Source organism: Oncorhynchus clarkii, chromosome 20, assembly GCF_045791955.1.
Source record: "Oncorhynchus clarkii lewisi isolate Uvic-CL-2024 chromosome 20, UVic_Ocla_1.0, whole genome shotgun sequence".
Lineage (NCBI taxonomy): Eukaryota > Metazoa > Chordata > Actinopteri > Salmoniformes > Salmonidae > Oncorhynchus > Oncorhynchus clarkii.
Window position 1 is genome coordinate 76,047,690 of NC_092166.1, and position 15,890 is coordinate 76,063,579.

At 41.6% G+C, this 15,890-nt stretch overlaps 1 protein-coding gene across 2 annotated transcripts; it reads left to right on the top strand.

Moving 5' to 3' along the window:
* Positions 1 to 478: 478 nt before the first annotated feature.
* Positions 479 to 14,264, top strand: LOC139376913 (RAB23, member RAS oncogene family). 2 transcript variants are annotated; one of them, XM_071119907.1, is made up of 8 exons: positions 889 to 967; positions 3,440 to 3,681; positions 6,230 to 6,315; positions 7,089 to 7,245; positions 7,408 to 7,490; positions 7,599 to 7,691; positions 8,866 to 9,041; positions 9,817 to 10,766. In XM_071119907.1, exons 2-7 carry the CDS (start codon positions 3,527 to 3,529, stop codon positions 8,997 to 8,999), a joined length of 708 nt encoding a protein of 235 aa, XP_070976008.1. In that variant the 5' UTR covers positions 889 to 967; positions 3,440 to 3,526; the 3' UTR covers positions 9,000 to 9,041; positions 9,817 to 10,766. The 2 variants fall into 2 exon arrangements, with proteins under 2 accessions (XP_070976007.1, XP_070976008.1); XM_071119906.1 differs by having other exon boundaries at positions 479 to 967; positions 8,866 to 14,264.
* Positions 14,265 to 15,890: the final 1,626 nt, after the last annotated feature.

A 15,890-nucleotide genomic window follows, 5' to 3' on the forward strand; every position in this document is an offset into this window, starting at 1 on the left:
CTTTTGGTGTTTTTCAGAATCAATGGAAAGGCCTCTTTAGTGTCCTAAGTTTTCATAACTGTGACCTTAATTGCCTACCATCTGTAAGCTGTTACCTTTCCACAGGTGCATGTTCATTAATTGTTTATGGATAATTGAACAAGCATGGGAAACAGTGTTTAAACTCTTTACAATGAAGATCTGTGAAATTATTTGGATTTTTACAAATGATATTTGAAAGACAGGGTCCTGAAAAATTGACGTTTATTTTGTTGCTGAGTTTATTATGTTCTCTTCCTCCGACTTTTAGCTTAGAACATTTTTTGGGGTGGCAGATTTTTGTCTCGCCTAAGGCGGCAGAAAGTCGAGTACTGGCCCTGTGGTCACGATACAACCTGGCCACACACAGACTCAAGATCAGTTTAGATTAATTTATTTTACAGGAGCTGTAGTTCATAAACTGACCCAGCGAGTTGCAGTGAACTGCGCATCTGCTATCAGAAACCAAAAGCGTTTAAAGCAACCAGACTGCAGTTGTGGGTGAGAGACAAACAAATAGAGCTAGCAAGGCAACAACAATTTATTGAATTCAAGTCGTCGTTTTGTGAAATATGATTAGACGACTTGTTACATTGATGAAAAGCGTGGATATTCGTCTCCTCTTGTTGTGATTTATGATATAAACGAGTTAAATGCTAGCAAGCCCAGCTAGGAGACGTACTAGCTAACATTAGCTGAACGTGGAGACCGTACAATCCACCGTTCGTTTGCTAGCTAACGTTAACTTACATGGCTAGCTCGCTAAGTTAGCTTTACAAATTGGTGAAACGAGTTGATTGTTGTTACTACGTTACAGTTTATTATAGCTTGTTATATTTAATTTGGTCCGTAAAAAAAAACACAGGACCTATTCTCTTTTGTTTTCGTCTCGTGCTGTTTGTTGCCTGTTGCCGCTGCAAGAGAAAGACGGTCATGTAACTGGATGCCGGTAAGAGAAACAATGTTACGAGTATATCACTCGAAATTATACAATTGTTGTAAATTATATTATTTGTTTCAGTGATCCTCGTGAGTGAGACTTTGTATCAAGCGTTGGACAGCTTCTGAACAAATAACATGATTAGCTAGCTAGTGTATAATCATTAACTTGCATGAATCTATCTTATTTCGTGGATTTAAAAACACTTTCAAGCACTAATTGGAAAGGCACATTTTCTATGTGACCTCAGCTCACTGCATGAAGCATTCGCTGGTGATGTCAAGTAGTGCCATTTTAAAAATTGTAAATCAGCAGATGCTGTTCATGTTCTGGCAATTTGTCAATTAACTGTCTTCCAATTTACTGATTTAAAGTAAGCCGTAGTACCTAGCCGTTTTTAATGAAGACGTTAATAATAGGTATATTGATGTTTGAAGTCATGTTGTGATCCTAGTGGAGTGTTTACACAAGCACTGTGGATGTGTATGTCTGCTTACCCGTTTGTTCCTTCAAAGTGACTAGCCTGATAATCTAACTATGCAGCCTAGACATAACAGCACGTTCCTCTAAGAAAAATGTCTTATTTTAAGGTCCATTTGTTAATGCAGATTGTATTTGAAGAGTCAATGTAGCCAAGGAAATACGTTTGTATACAGTGGAACATCCAGTTCTGCCAGGCTTTGCTGTGTCAGCTGCAGTTTGGGCTAAATTCCTGTAAGTGCATGCCTGTGTCAAATGCAAGTGAATGGTACATGATGCTGGTGTGTCCTTGCATACAGCCGGCTCTGTATTCAGTTACCTTTGGTGAGACGTTGTGGGAGAGGCTCTACTTTGTAACTCAATCTGTGGTCTTTCCAGTCGCCTAGTAGCCTCGTCTACCTAGAATCTTCCATGATGTTCGGTTAGTCTGTGTTGTTGGGTTGTGTGTTGACAACTTGGCAATTTGCTGACAGTCTGGATGATGGGACATGGTTTGGTTAGCAGGCATCAAGGTAGCTTTCGTTGTGGTTGCGAAGCCAGCCTGTTTACAGTGAGGCTTGGATCATCCACTTTACGAATAGGACCAGATGATGTTGGATAACAAACATCTCTATGAGAGTTTAAACTCAGGAAAAGGCCTACCTTCTCTTTGTTTGCAGTCAGTGGAACCCTAGACAGATCCACAACACTTTCCTTGCATAGTCTGTTAAGTCAAACCAGAGCTTTTCACATTGAACACAATGTTCTGTTTTCGTAGCTACGTTAACGATAGGACCATAGCGCTAGTCTTTAGTGTTCTTTTGCTACCAAGCTGATACTTTTAGGTCAACGTGATATTATCAGTCACATTACCAGGCAAGATGTTTAGGCTGAATCTGTCATGGGTGTCATAGTGGCGATGTTTCCCTGCTCATATCCAAAGTATCTGGGATATTTGATGTCAGTTCCCATAAAACATAGTCATCTGGAACATGACTGAATCCCTGCCACGTCAGCTACACCCTCTTCTAACCAGTTACTGCCTCTCCTAGCGAGGGCCGGGAATCTACACCTTCTCCCAGCCAGGGCCGGGCATCTGCACCCTCTCCCAGCCAGGGCCGGGCATCTGAACCCTCTCCCAGCCAGGGCCGGGCATCTGCACCCCTCTCCCAGCCAGGGCCGGGCATCTGCACCCCTCTCCCAGCCAGGGCCGGGCATCTGCACCCCTCTCCCAGCCAGGGCCGGGCATCTGCACCCCTCTCCCAGCCAGGGCCGGGCATCTGCACCCCTCTCCCAGCCAGGGCCGGGCATCTGCACCCCTCTCCCAGCCAGGGCCGGGCATCTGCACCCCTCTCCCAGCCAGGGCCGGGCATCTGCACCCCTCTCCCAGCCAGGGCCGGGCATCTGCACCCCTCTCCCAGCCAGGGCCGGGCATCTGCACCCCTCTCCCAGCCAGGGCCGGGCATCTGCACCCCTCTCCCAGCCAGGGCCGGGCATCTGCACCCCTCTCCCAGCCAGGGCCGGACAGCTTCCTCTCCTCTCTTAAATGCCTGCCACGTCAGCTACACCCTCTTCTAGCCAGACCCAGGCAGGCAGGCCCAGAATGCTACCTAATGGAAAAGTGTGTGGGAGCAGACCTACAGAGGCAGTAACTGAGCTAAGTGTAGCTGACTGTAGCATGTAAGAACGAGGAAACCATCAGCTGACATTACCTCAGATGGCTGCAGCCAGGATGCACTGGCTAAGGTTTACACTGCTGTAAAACAGAGGGCCAGCTAGTGAGGGTTTTATGGGTAGACTGAGGAGCAGTGAGGTAGAAAGTGTTCTCCGCATCGAAACATAAGATGTTATATTGCTGAACGAACAGAGGGATGTTTTTATGTGGGCTGGGCTTGTCAGTTGGTGACTTGGCTGTTTGAACAGCAGAACGACAAGGGTTTTGTGCAGAGGAAAATAACAATATTCAAACCTTAAGTCATGTTCATCAATGTGTAAAACATCAGTTTGTGTTGTCTCTATCAGGAGGTGTTTTAAGTGATCCAGTGACAGCCCTCCTAAAGCAACACCAGACTGCCTGGAAGTGTGAGGAAAGCCCAGCAACACGCAGCCATGTTGGAGGAGGACATGGAAGTGGCCATCAAGGTGGTGGTGGTGGGCAACGGTGCGGTGGGGAAGTCCAGCATGATCCAGCGCTACTGCAAGGGCATCTTCACCAAGGACTACAAGAAGACCATCGGTGTGGACTTCCTGGAGAGACAGCTACTGTAAGGAGATTTTCCATTGTTAGTGTGTCTATGCATATTTTACATTAGGGATGGTTGTTTGAAATATGTTTACTATTCGAATAGTATCATTAATTTTTGTTGGGTATTTGAAATGCATGTGGGTTTTGAAACTTACATTTGAACCTGAGCACTGCTGCGCGCGGGAGAGGCTGGCTCTCTATTGCTGCAGCTTCGGAGGGAACCGTGTGAGATGGGAGCGAGCAGACGGAGGGGATACCTAGTCAACTGAAGGCATTCAACTGAAATGTATCTATCGCATTTAACCCCTCAATCAGAGAGGTGTGTGCGGGTGGCTGCCTTAATCAACATCCACATCATCAGCGCCCAGGGAACAGTGGGTTAACTGCCTTGCTCGGGCAGAAAGACCCATTTTTACCTTGTCGGGGATTCGATCCAGCAAGCTTTCGGTTACTGACCCAATACTCCTACCCACCAGGCTACCTGCCGCCCCAAGGGATAGAGCGATGCAGTAGCCACTAGCCAAGGCAACTCATCTACAGCCAAGATGAGCTAACTTGTAGTGGACAGAATGTAATTTATCATCCCATATAACAGTTCCTGTCTTGACTGGGGTAGCATAGAGCAGGGCTTCTCAAACGTTTTAGGGCTAGGGACTCCTTTTTGTGATAGCAAATTAATCAGTACACAACTCAAGTGAGATAAAATTGCATGTAAGTTGTTTTACTTGTGCAGTGGCCTGCAGTATTGCCACGGACCCCATGCACTGCCCAAGGCATAGTAAAACTCCTGCTATGCTATGTTTGAGAACCCCTGGCCTAGAGAAGCTAGCTAGGCTAATGAAGGCTACATTCTGCACTTTCTTCCCAACCCTATTCAGATAAAACAGCCTACCTGTTGGTTGCTCATTGTAGTCTACTCCTTCTAATTTAGCTAACTTTTAATTCCGTAACTTTATTCCATCTTGTGCTGCATTAGTGAAGTCTCACTACACCTGCTACACATTGAGCCTCTTTGCTGTTTTGATTGGCCAACATTTTATTTTTTATTTAACCTTTTTAACTAGGCAAGTCAGTTAAGAACAAATTCTTATTTACAATTACAGCCAAACCCTCCCCTAACCCTGACGGCGCTGGGCCAATTGTGCGCCGCCCTATGGGACTCCCATTACGGCTGGTTATGACACAGCCCTGGATCGAATACGGGTCTGTAGTGACGCCTCTAGCACTGCGAGGCAGTGCCTTACACCGCTGTGCCACTCTGTTCCCAACAAAAACAACAAGCTACACACGTGAAGGCTACCGGTCGGCTACTGTTTCTCTTATGGGGCGCACGGCATTATAACCACATTGACAAGTTTGTTTTATTAAATGAATCATTTGAAATGTCCTTGTATGTAACAATGTCACATGGATATTTTAATTGAATTTAGAAAAAGCCTTTTCAGTGTTAAAGTAGACCTATACTTTTTGTTTCTTGCTAAAATGAATAATCACACAAGTGTTAAAATGCTAACATCCGTTAAGATATTCGAATAACCGTACACATCCGGAATATACATACAGTATGTATGTATATTAAGATGCATGAAAATACTCTTACAGATATGCAGTACAATCTGACGAGGTACATTCAATAGGAGCCATACCCAGAGATCTCAGGGACCGTACTGTGTCCTAAGTGACCACTGAAATCAAAATAAATGCTTTTTGGCTGCACAGACCATCTCTTTATTCTCTTAACATGTTATTTTATAAGAGATCCCTGGCGTCTGTCAACTCAAACGGTTAGTTAACTGCATTCTGGCCCAAGAGAGTCCTTAAGGTTTTGACCTAAGGTTAAAAAAAACTGCTCCCAAAACCACAAACTTCTTTCTCCACTCTTTTCCTTGTTTTTATGCTTAACAGATGTGAAGCCAATGTAAAGTGTCGAGAGGTATTTCATTCAGATAGTTGTTTATTAATATGGTGTGACAATGGCTTCGGTCACATAAAAAACATTGTTTTTTAAATTGAACCTTTTATTTAACTAGGCAAGTCAGTTAAGAACAAATTCTTATTTACAATGACGGTCTACTGGGGAACAGTGGGTTAACTGCCTTGTTCAGGGGCAGAAGGACAGATTTTTACCTTGTCAGCTCCGGTTCTGTCCTGCAACATTTTGTTTACTGGCTCAACGCTTTAACCACTAGGCTACCTCGAGTGCCAAAATGTACGAGGAAGCATGGATACTCTCAGGAAATACCAGAGAAACACTGAAAACATTGAAACTCTAACTGCATTGAATAAAACAGGCAGTATTGTCAGATGAAGGTGCGCTCACTGAAGGCTTGAAGCATTATTTTTATAAAACTGTAAAGGTGTGGAGGATATTTGACTCTCAAAAGACTATCGCTCCTGTAACGTATAGCGTAGAACTGTTGAGTGAATAGTTTGATATGATAGCCAAGTAGAACTGTTGAGTGAATAGTTTATGATAGCCAAGTAGAAATGTATACATTTGATACTGCTCTGTCAATACATTGAGAAACTCACAATATCAACTATTGAATTTGTCTTTTTTTTCCCAGAGTGAATGATGAAGATGTGAGATTGATGTTGTGGGACACGGCAGGGCAGGAAGAGTTTGACGCCATCACCAAGGCCTACTACCGCGGTAAGACTCCTCCCTCCCTGGGAAGGACATGATCCTCCTCCACTGGGTCTGCCAGAGAAGACGGCCTCTCACTTTTCAACTTTATTTATTTATTTATTTTTTCAGTATGGATTCAGCTGTGGAACTGCACCAAGATGACCTCACAGGGAGCAATTCAACTAGCATTATGTCCATATTGTATTTCTGTTATTGTATGGCCCAGGCAGCTACACCCTCTCCTAACACATGAAATACAAACTGGGGTGTATGGAATTTGAACAATACAAATGTTTTAAAAAAACACATTACAAAATCAGTTATTTGATTTGAAAGCTTCTTATGTACACCAAATTAACTGTGAGGGCTGTGAGGATCCAGCATTTCTTAGCGTTGTGGTGACAGCTGGCCTGTGTATGTTTAGGTTTATTTGATACCCATTAGCTGTTCCACATGCAGCAGCTACTCTTTCTGGGGTCCACACAAAACATAAAATGGCCTAAATGACAGAGTACAGAACAGTTGTTGACAATAGATCATTCTTATTTTATTTGTATTTAATATTATCTTATGTTCTTGTCAAGACATCAAAAATATTTACACTTCCTATAATTATATACGGTACAGTTAATTTAGAGCTTTAGAAGAGAAGAGGCGCTGTGATACAATATGTTTTTTGTAATCAGTAAAAAAAAAAAGGCTAAACTCGCATTTTTTGTCTGAGTAACCTCTGGTGGCAGAGCATTCCACAATGACATGGCTCTATACATTACTGAGCCACGCTTTATGTGTTCCAGGTGCCCAGGCGTGTGTACTGGTCTTCTCCACCACCGACAGGGAATCGTTTGAGGCCATCGGCAGCTGGTGGGAGAAGGTGGAGATAGAGGTGGGAGACATCCCCACTGTTCTGGTGCAGAACAAGATTGACCTTCTGGATGACACGGTGATCAAAAAGTAACACTTCTATAGACCCATTTTCCTTCTTGAACTTGGTCTGTTATGATATATTGATGAATAATCATTTCTATATGCATGGCTAGGATAACAAACATTAGACATGATCAAGCATGGCAGAATTGATCAGTAACCCTGGCTCTTTTTCTCCTGGTACCGTAGTGAGGAGGCAGAAGGTCTGGCCAAGAAGCTCAAGTTAAGGTTTTACCGAACCTCCGTAAAGGAGGACCTCAATGTCAATGAAGGTGAGTCGATGAAAACGTGTACAAATGACCAGTTAAAGAACTGTTATGTTAGGAAGAATGTAATGGGAATGATTTTTTTTTTTTTTAAATGAAATTTCTTCTTTTCAGTTTTTAAATACCTAGCAGATAAATATCTGCAGCGACTGAAGCGGCAAACAGCAGAAGAGCCTGAGGTAGTCCATACAACTAGCAATAAAATTGGTAAGCATCCTGATAACCATGTCAGTCACGTCTCCAGTTAGTACAGACCTTTGGGACTGGATTGTACAGTGCCACAGAGATATTTGTCTTGTACTGCAAGCTCTGCAAAGATGGTTTGCATTTATGATCCTCCTCATTTTATCTTCACTATACATTTCTCATTTGTCAATTACATTCGGTAACATGACAACAACATTCATGCAACATTTGAGGTTCATACAACAAGGCCTAAAAAAGTTTGAGTAAGAAATCTGTCTCTCGGCTCTAGTTTAACAAACCTTACGCAAATGATAAGTCTTCTCGCAGCACTTTCGAGTTGTGGGTGTGTCAGAAATATTTATTCTATTTTCACAGCGGGAATCATGAGCGCTATAGCTGACGGAGGTGCGAAAGGGCCATGTTTTGATGAATAAATAAGTTCTAGGTGTGACGCGGGCTTGACCACTCACTGGCCAATCAGCGTTCTACATGGTGTGACGCGGGCTTGACCACTCACTGGCCAATCGGCGTTCTACATGGTGTGACGCGGGCTTGACCACTCACTGGCCAATCGGCGTTCTACATGGTGTGACGCGGGCTTGACCACTCACTGGCCAATCGGCGTTCTACATGGTGTGACGCGGGCTTGACCACTCACTGGCCAATCGGCGTTCTACATGGTGTGACGCGGGCTTGACCACTCACTGGCCAATCGGCGTTCTACATGGCTTAATAGTGCATGAAGTTGTGTAGTCTATTGACTGTCTTTGCGTTATCAACTCCAATTCGGCTGGAAGGCACAGAATATTCCCATCCTAGTCCGTTGTGGATTGATACCATGCATTAAATAGCATACAGTAACGAATAATATCAAAATTAGAATGCATCCAGTTTGTGTTTGGCGTGTTTGCAGTCCAAATTGTTGTAGTTGGCTTCAACATGAAGGCCTAAATGTCTCTGCATCAGTAAAGACGATGTGTTTTATATAGAAATGTGAAGTGCATATTTGGACTCACGGGTGTGTGGTTTGCTTGAATGACATCAAAGCGGTATTCATTATAATTCTAATTTTCTTAGATTTCAGGACACGTGCATAGAAATCCAAGGGATTTCATAAGAGTGCTCTGATAACTTTCTTTGTATCAGCATTGAGTCATTAACGTTGTAACACATCTTAACATCTCTACCCTAACAGGAGTTTTCAACACCACAAGTAGTAACTTATCTAGTCAGAACTCCAGCAACGGCCGAGAAGTCATCAGCTTGCGACCCAACAAACAGAGGACAAAGAAAAGCAAAAATCCCTTTGGTAGCTGCAGCCTTCTTTAGAATCAATCCGTTCCCTACAATAATGTACGATTTGACTGCCGTGTGAGTGTAAGAGTCTATACATTTACATTTGAGCATAACCTAGGTGTAGGTCTTAATTTGACCCCTCTTTTGTTGCTGAGAATTTCCCTGCAAATGACCTTCATGATGGACATCAATTCACAAAAAATCTGCACGTGTAACATATTAACAGTATTGCACTTCATGTAGCCTAATTTTGGCCAGCAAATAGTCTAACCACAGAACCAGCAACACTAAAAGTTCAAATCCTGTTGCTGCAGGATTATTTTTGCTCTGACAATATTGGTCAAATGAAGATCCGACATCTGTAAATCTAATATGCACCTGAGTATTGTGAATACCATGCCTTTGAGCATCTTTACAGATCAAGTGCAGCCTTTGTTTCTCATGGATAGATGTATGAAATATAAAGCGACAGTAACAATAGTCGTCCTGGTGGTTGTAATGGGTACTACAATCCAACACAGACTATGTTGTAGCATGAATGTAATGCTTGAAGCAGATGTTTTGAGAAATAGTAGTTGGGCATGACAGGGTTCTCCCATTTACACCCTTCAACATGGTGCAGGGAAGGGTTACATTCTAGTTCACTAACAAGGTGTATTTGTATGTTCATATTGAGATTTTTATAGATTGCCATTTGTGCACTTGAATCTGTTTGTATTGTAAGAAATATACAGATTACTTTCTACCATATTTGTTCTAAAATATTAATGGAATATGGTTCAATATGCTGAGTGTACAAAACATTATGAACACCTTCCTAATATTAAGTTTCTCCCCCTTTTGCCTTCAGAAAGTGGTTAATTTGTTGGGGCATGGACTCTACAAGGTGTCCAAAGCATTCCACAGGGATTCTGGCCCATGTTGACTCCAGTGTTTCCCACAGTTGTGTCAAGTTGCCTGAATGTCCTTTGGATGGTGGACCATTCTTGATTAAACACAGGAAACTGTGAAAAACCCAGCAGCATTGCAGTTCTTGACACACTCAAACCGGTGCCCTATCAAAGGCACTTAAATATTTTTGTCTCTTGCCCATTCACCTTCTGGATGGCACACATACACAATCCATGTCTCAAGGCTTAAAAATCCTTATTTAACCTGTCTCCTCCCCTTCATCTACACTAATTGAAGTGGATTTAACAAGTGGCATCAATAAGGGATCATAGCTTTCACCTGGTCAGTCTGTCATAAATGTTTTGTACACTCGGTGTATATCATGAATAAAGACTAAGGGCTCTATTTTAACAAGGCTAACACAATGGTAAGTTTTAGTGCTGGCAGTGGCGTTATGGGTTCGGGATGTCATGTTATTTTCACTACCGGAATTATTGGCGCAGTAGCTGGCTGTGGTGCGAAAGAGCTGGGTTTTGATGAACAAACGTGTTGTTGGTGTGTTGGTTTGGCCCCTCACCGGCCAATGAGAACCTGCTCCATGACTAAATATGTGGTGGCTTCAAGTTGTTTGTACGCTATTTTATGTGTTAAACCAAAAACAATGTTTCTAAATCGGATCGGGTCAGAAGCTTGATATCATACATGGCTTCTCATTCCATGACACTACACGTGGTCTCAATGTCTTTACACACAACATTCTGATGACTATACAAAAATACTAGGCTCCTGACAATTGTATCGTTGCCTATGTTGCAGGCTGATTCTCAAAACAATCTACCGTTATGTCATTATAGGAGGACTGAATAGTTTGGAGGAATGTGGCTTTGGTAATCAGACGAGGGGTGTTCTTTGAAAGGGGGATGGATAGCTAAATGCCGGTATGTGAATCATTAAAAACCTCATTTCAGAGCACTCAGACTATTTAAAATGGCTTCATTCATACTAATTTTGGTTAATGGCCATTGCATGAGCGGTAAGATATTTTTACATTTTAGTCATTTAGCAGACGCTCTTATTCAGAGCGACTTACAGGAGCAATTAGGGTTAAGTGCCTTGCTCAAGGGCACATCGACAGTTTATTTTACCTAGTCGTCTCGGGGATTCAAACCAGCAACCTTTCAGTTACTGGCCCAACACTCTTAACCACTAGGCTACCTGCCGCTCCACCTGCTTTTTGTTGGTCTTCAAACTTCCCTGTAGCACTGCGTGAAATTGTTTTTAAGGACACGCCTCATCTTGCCACCCATCCCACCTCAGCACAAGCAACTGATGTTAGGCAGTTAACATGCCGGACCTGGCGTTAGGAAAAAGGCTAGTGCAACAGTTTTTACATGACGCAACTAATGTGCGTTTGATGCTTGCACCTTAACACCAGCCAACAATAGAAACCTACGAGATTCAGACATATTTGTTCATTCTTTTCTGAAATGTATTTTTATATGAATCTTAACAATGAGCTGCTTAACACCTTCGTTAACATAGTGCCAAATAGTTTCTAATGCTTATTTCATTGTTGTAAGAAATTTGCATATTTTAAAGAAAGATTGGAGGGATTTTTCAACTTTGAGAATATTGAATTACAGTCGACGAGAAGAGTTTGCTGTTATACGACCAAATACTATTTGAGATTCGCACAATAGGCCCTCTACTAAAGACACAAACTTATACAATGTTGTAGACCTTATAGGATGGATGAGCCGGTGAAGAGGATTTTGCTACACAGAACATACAAATCAATAATATCCCTCTATCTGGTTAGCGCACACAATTCATGCACAGGTGTTTGTACTGGTCATTGTAACTGGCCAACTATTTGGTCTAACTTTCATAGGGTACTAGCAATTGAAATTGTTTACATGTTACATATTGCTGCATTTAAATATGTGCTTTTTGTTTCTACTGTGGTACAATCAATGGTAACATCTTTAATGTGCTCATATTTGAGTCAATTTATATTTGGTACATTTTATATTTGGTACGTTAATTTCGGGAGAAATAAACACTTGTTTACTAAAGAAATATCCCATTTTTATTTTTAAGTGAAAACAGATCTCAATGAATGGTGTCTTGATTGAGTGTTCTTACGTTATGAACAGAACTACTATCATGCTCTGAGTGCTTTGTAATGGCTTAATTTTCTCGCCTAGTCATCATGCTTGGATAATGTTCTGTTACCACTCTAACCGATGTTGACTTTTTCACTAAGACAAACGGGAAAGTCTCATTGTCTCTATACTGTCCTCTTCATAACTTTGAGTTACCCATTAACACTTCACAAATCAAAATGGCCCCCGTGTTTCTCAGTACATTCTATTATATATATTTTTTTAAGTACTTTTGTCTTCAGTAAATGATGCATGCTTGCCTTATGTTAGTTTATTTTATTTTTTTCATGTGAAGGAATGTGGAACCACGGTCCAATGCCACAATGCTTTGTCCATGTATGTTTACATCCTCATTCTTAAACATATAACTATTTTGTTTGAAAGATGCCTGCTCAGTGAATATTGTAAATCACACTCCATCCCTTTATAACAGTTGCTGTTTGTAAACATGTGTTATGGTTTGTTTGTCTTCGGAAAATACAATGTTTATAATGACCAATGAACTAATTTATAATTCAGTCAGTTACCATTCTTAGAAAATCTATGGCCAAGTGCTCTTTCACTCAGATGTTGTGAGAATCACTGTAATCCATTCTATTGTTACAATGTTATTACATTCAGCAGATGACTTTTGGAAATATGGCATACTGCTTCCACCAACTTTAATGTTTGTACCCAGATGTGCCAGTCTGTTTCTGCTTTCTTGCAAACTCCTTAGCAGGTTGGCATTTATTGTCATGAATCTTGACCTGGGGGAAGCTATGCTGTGGTCACTAGCTAGCACAGTCATAAAATCTGATGTTAAACCTTAACCACACTGATAACCCTAATCTTAAATTACAACCAGGGCAAGATTCATTTTAAAAAATATATATATTTCACCTTTATTTAACCATTTGCAACTGCGACCTGGCCAAGCAGTGTGACACAGACAACAGTTGCACATGGAGTAAACAATAAACAAGCCAATAACACAAACAAATCAATGACACAGTAGAAAAAAGAAAGTCTATATACAGTGTGTGCAAAAGGCATGAGGAGGTAGGCAATAAATAGGCCATAGGAGCGAATAGTTACAATTTAGCAGATTAACACGAGTGATAAATGAGCAGATGATGTGCAAGTAGAGATACTGGTGTGTAAAAGAGCAGAAAAGTAAATCAAACAAAACCAGCATGGGGATGAGGTAGGTAGATTGGGTGGGCTATTTACAGATGGCCTATGTACAGCTGCAGTGATCAGTTAGCTGCTCAGATAGTTGATGTTTGAAGTTGGTGAGGGAAGTACAAGTCTCCAACTTCAGCCGGGTTTTTACATTTTTTTTTTCAATTCGTTCCAGTCACAGGCAGCAGAGAACTGGAAGGAAAGGTGGCCAAATGAGGTGTTGGTTTTGGGGATGATCAGTGAGATATACCTGCTGGAACGTATGCTACGGGTGGGTGTTGCCATCGTGACCAGTGAACTGAGATAAGGCAGAGATTTACCTAGCATAGACTTATAGATGACCTGGAGCCAGTGGGTCTGGTGACGAATATGTAGCGAGGACCAGCCGACTAGAGCATACAGGTCGCAGTGGTGGGTGGTATAAGGTGATTTGGTAGCAAAACGGATGGCACTGTGATAGGCTGCATCCAGTTTGCTGAGTAGAGTGTTGGAAGCTATTTTGTAGATGACATCGCCAAAGTCGAGGATCGGTAGGATAGTCAGTTTTACTAGGGTAAGTTTGGCGGTGTGAGTGAAGGAGGCTTTGTTGCGAAATAGAAAGCCAATTCTAGATTTGATTTTGGATTGGAGATGTTTAATATCAGTCTGGAAGGAGAGTTTACAGTCTAGCCAGACACCTAGTATTTATAGTTGTCCACATATTCTAGGTTGGAACGTCCAGGGTGGTGATGCTAGTCGGGCGGGCGGGTACGGGCAGCGAACGGTTGAAAAGCATACATATGGTTTTATTAGCGTTTAAGAGCAGTTGGAGGCCATTGAAGGAGTGTTGTATGGCATTGAAGCTCGTCATAACCCTAAACGTCAACCTGCAACTCCTGGAATTGTCATGCTAAACATTGTTTGTCAGCATGGAGAAGACAAGGGCACATACATACCTGGGTCCAGGCTACAGACTTTAACTTTGTGTCACACAATTTTGACAAAATGTAACACTTAGTAGTAGGTGTATATCTCACCTAGTTTGTTCATTTGTATTTCTTTGATTTAACGGTTATAAAGTGTCCCAAGGTGTGCCACACATACTTGCACCTGCTCCTTTGTTGACAATCTGTTTTGATGATGGTGATCTATAGCATAAATAAAATATCTATTTTCATTGTTTTCTTCAACATTGTAATTTCCACTTTACTCAAGGCTGATAGTACATTTTTATGTGAATTTTTCTCGCTTTCAATGACATTCAGCTGATTAAGGTAAGTGTTACAAAGCATCTATAACCATATGTCATGCTTTATAAAGGGTTCATGGTAATGGGAAGGATTTAGTCATCGTTATGACTTTTTGACTGTGTTACAGAGTAAAGTATTTGTCATCGTCACTACTTAAGGTCACTCCTGTAGAGTTCTATGGTCACTCCCACTAAGGCCAACTTTGGTTGGTATCCCAGGCTTATCGCTGTGTCTGTGCAATAGCCTGGGGTGTGCGTGCAATAGCCTGGGGATGATGTTACACCAAGAAACACTTACCTTGATGAAAACTCCCAATCTAAATAAATTGATAGTGTCTTTCTTCTTCCTCAGTACGCAAACACGCACCCAGCAAAAATGTGTCATACCGCACAGTGCTGGGCCAGGTCAGGTCTTTGAAACATTCACCCACTCCCCCGCTGAATGATCAGCTACAAAATGTTGTTGCCATTGTAACAGGATGTAATCAAGCCCTGGTCTCCATGGGAACAGAAGAGGAATACCTGGTGCTGCAGTCTCAGGTTGGACTACTCCAAATCATCTTGGTTCTCACACACACACACACACAAACGCAAGCTTTGCAGGTCCATCAACCCATGTAAATACCTCTCACCCCTACAGTAATATGTAAATCATGAGAGAAATCAGCAGAACGTTAACATATTTATTGACACTGTTGTCCTGTAATACTTAGTTTGAAGTGAGACACAATTCAGACATAACACATCCGTAAAGACGATATCGCTGTACTTAATTTAAAGTCAGACCCCTTTGGTAATTTATAACACATACATAAATGCCATGTATCCTATGAGGCTCTGCTTACTATAAAGTCAGACCCCTTTGATCATAACAGATACATAAAGGCTTAATGATGTAAACACAAATGTATTAACACTGGGAATTATCACTAACAGCTAAAACAAATAAACATTAAACACCAGTTTAAACCATACATTTCCTTTAATTTATACATTTTTTAAGCAATACAAATACATACATTTTCAAAAAGTCCAGCAATGCAATTACATTGAACATTACAATGTAATTGCTGTGAATAGTGTAGCTTGTCCCTGAGCTGGCAGACGAATGGTTCTTGCCTCTCTTCCTACTGGAGGTACTCCATGTTGGTTCCAACCTTAAAAGGAACAACAAAGAAAGTTAGCAGGTCTGTTTGGAAATGCCTTTGTCACACCATCTGGATAAGGGCATTTCTGTCTGCGCCAGAAACTCTAAATGGGAAGATGGGAAACTCCATTCAATTAATATTATTATATTACTCTTTCAGTTCCAAATCTAGGGGGATTTGTAGTTAGCGGAGCATGCTCACTATTTAAATTTCAGATAGCTAGCAATTTCTGGGACGTCACCGAAATTATTTGAAATAACGATTGAGGTAGCTACAGTAATTTAATGCAATACTTAACTACTACAAACTAATTAAAATTAAAATAAAT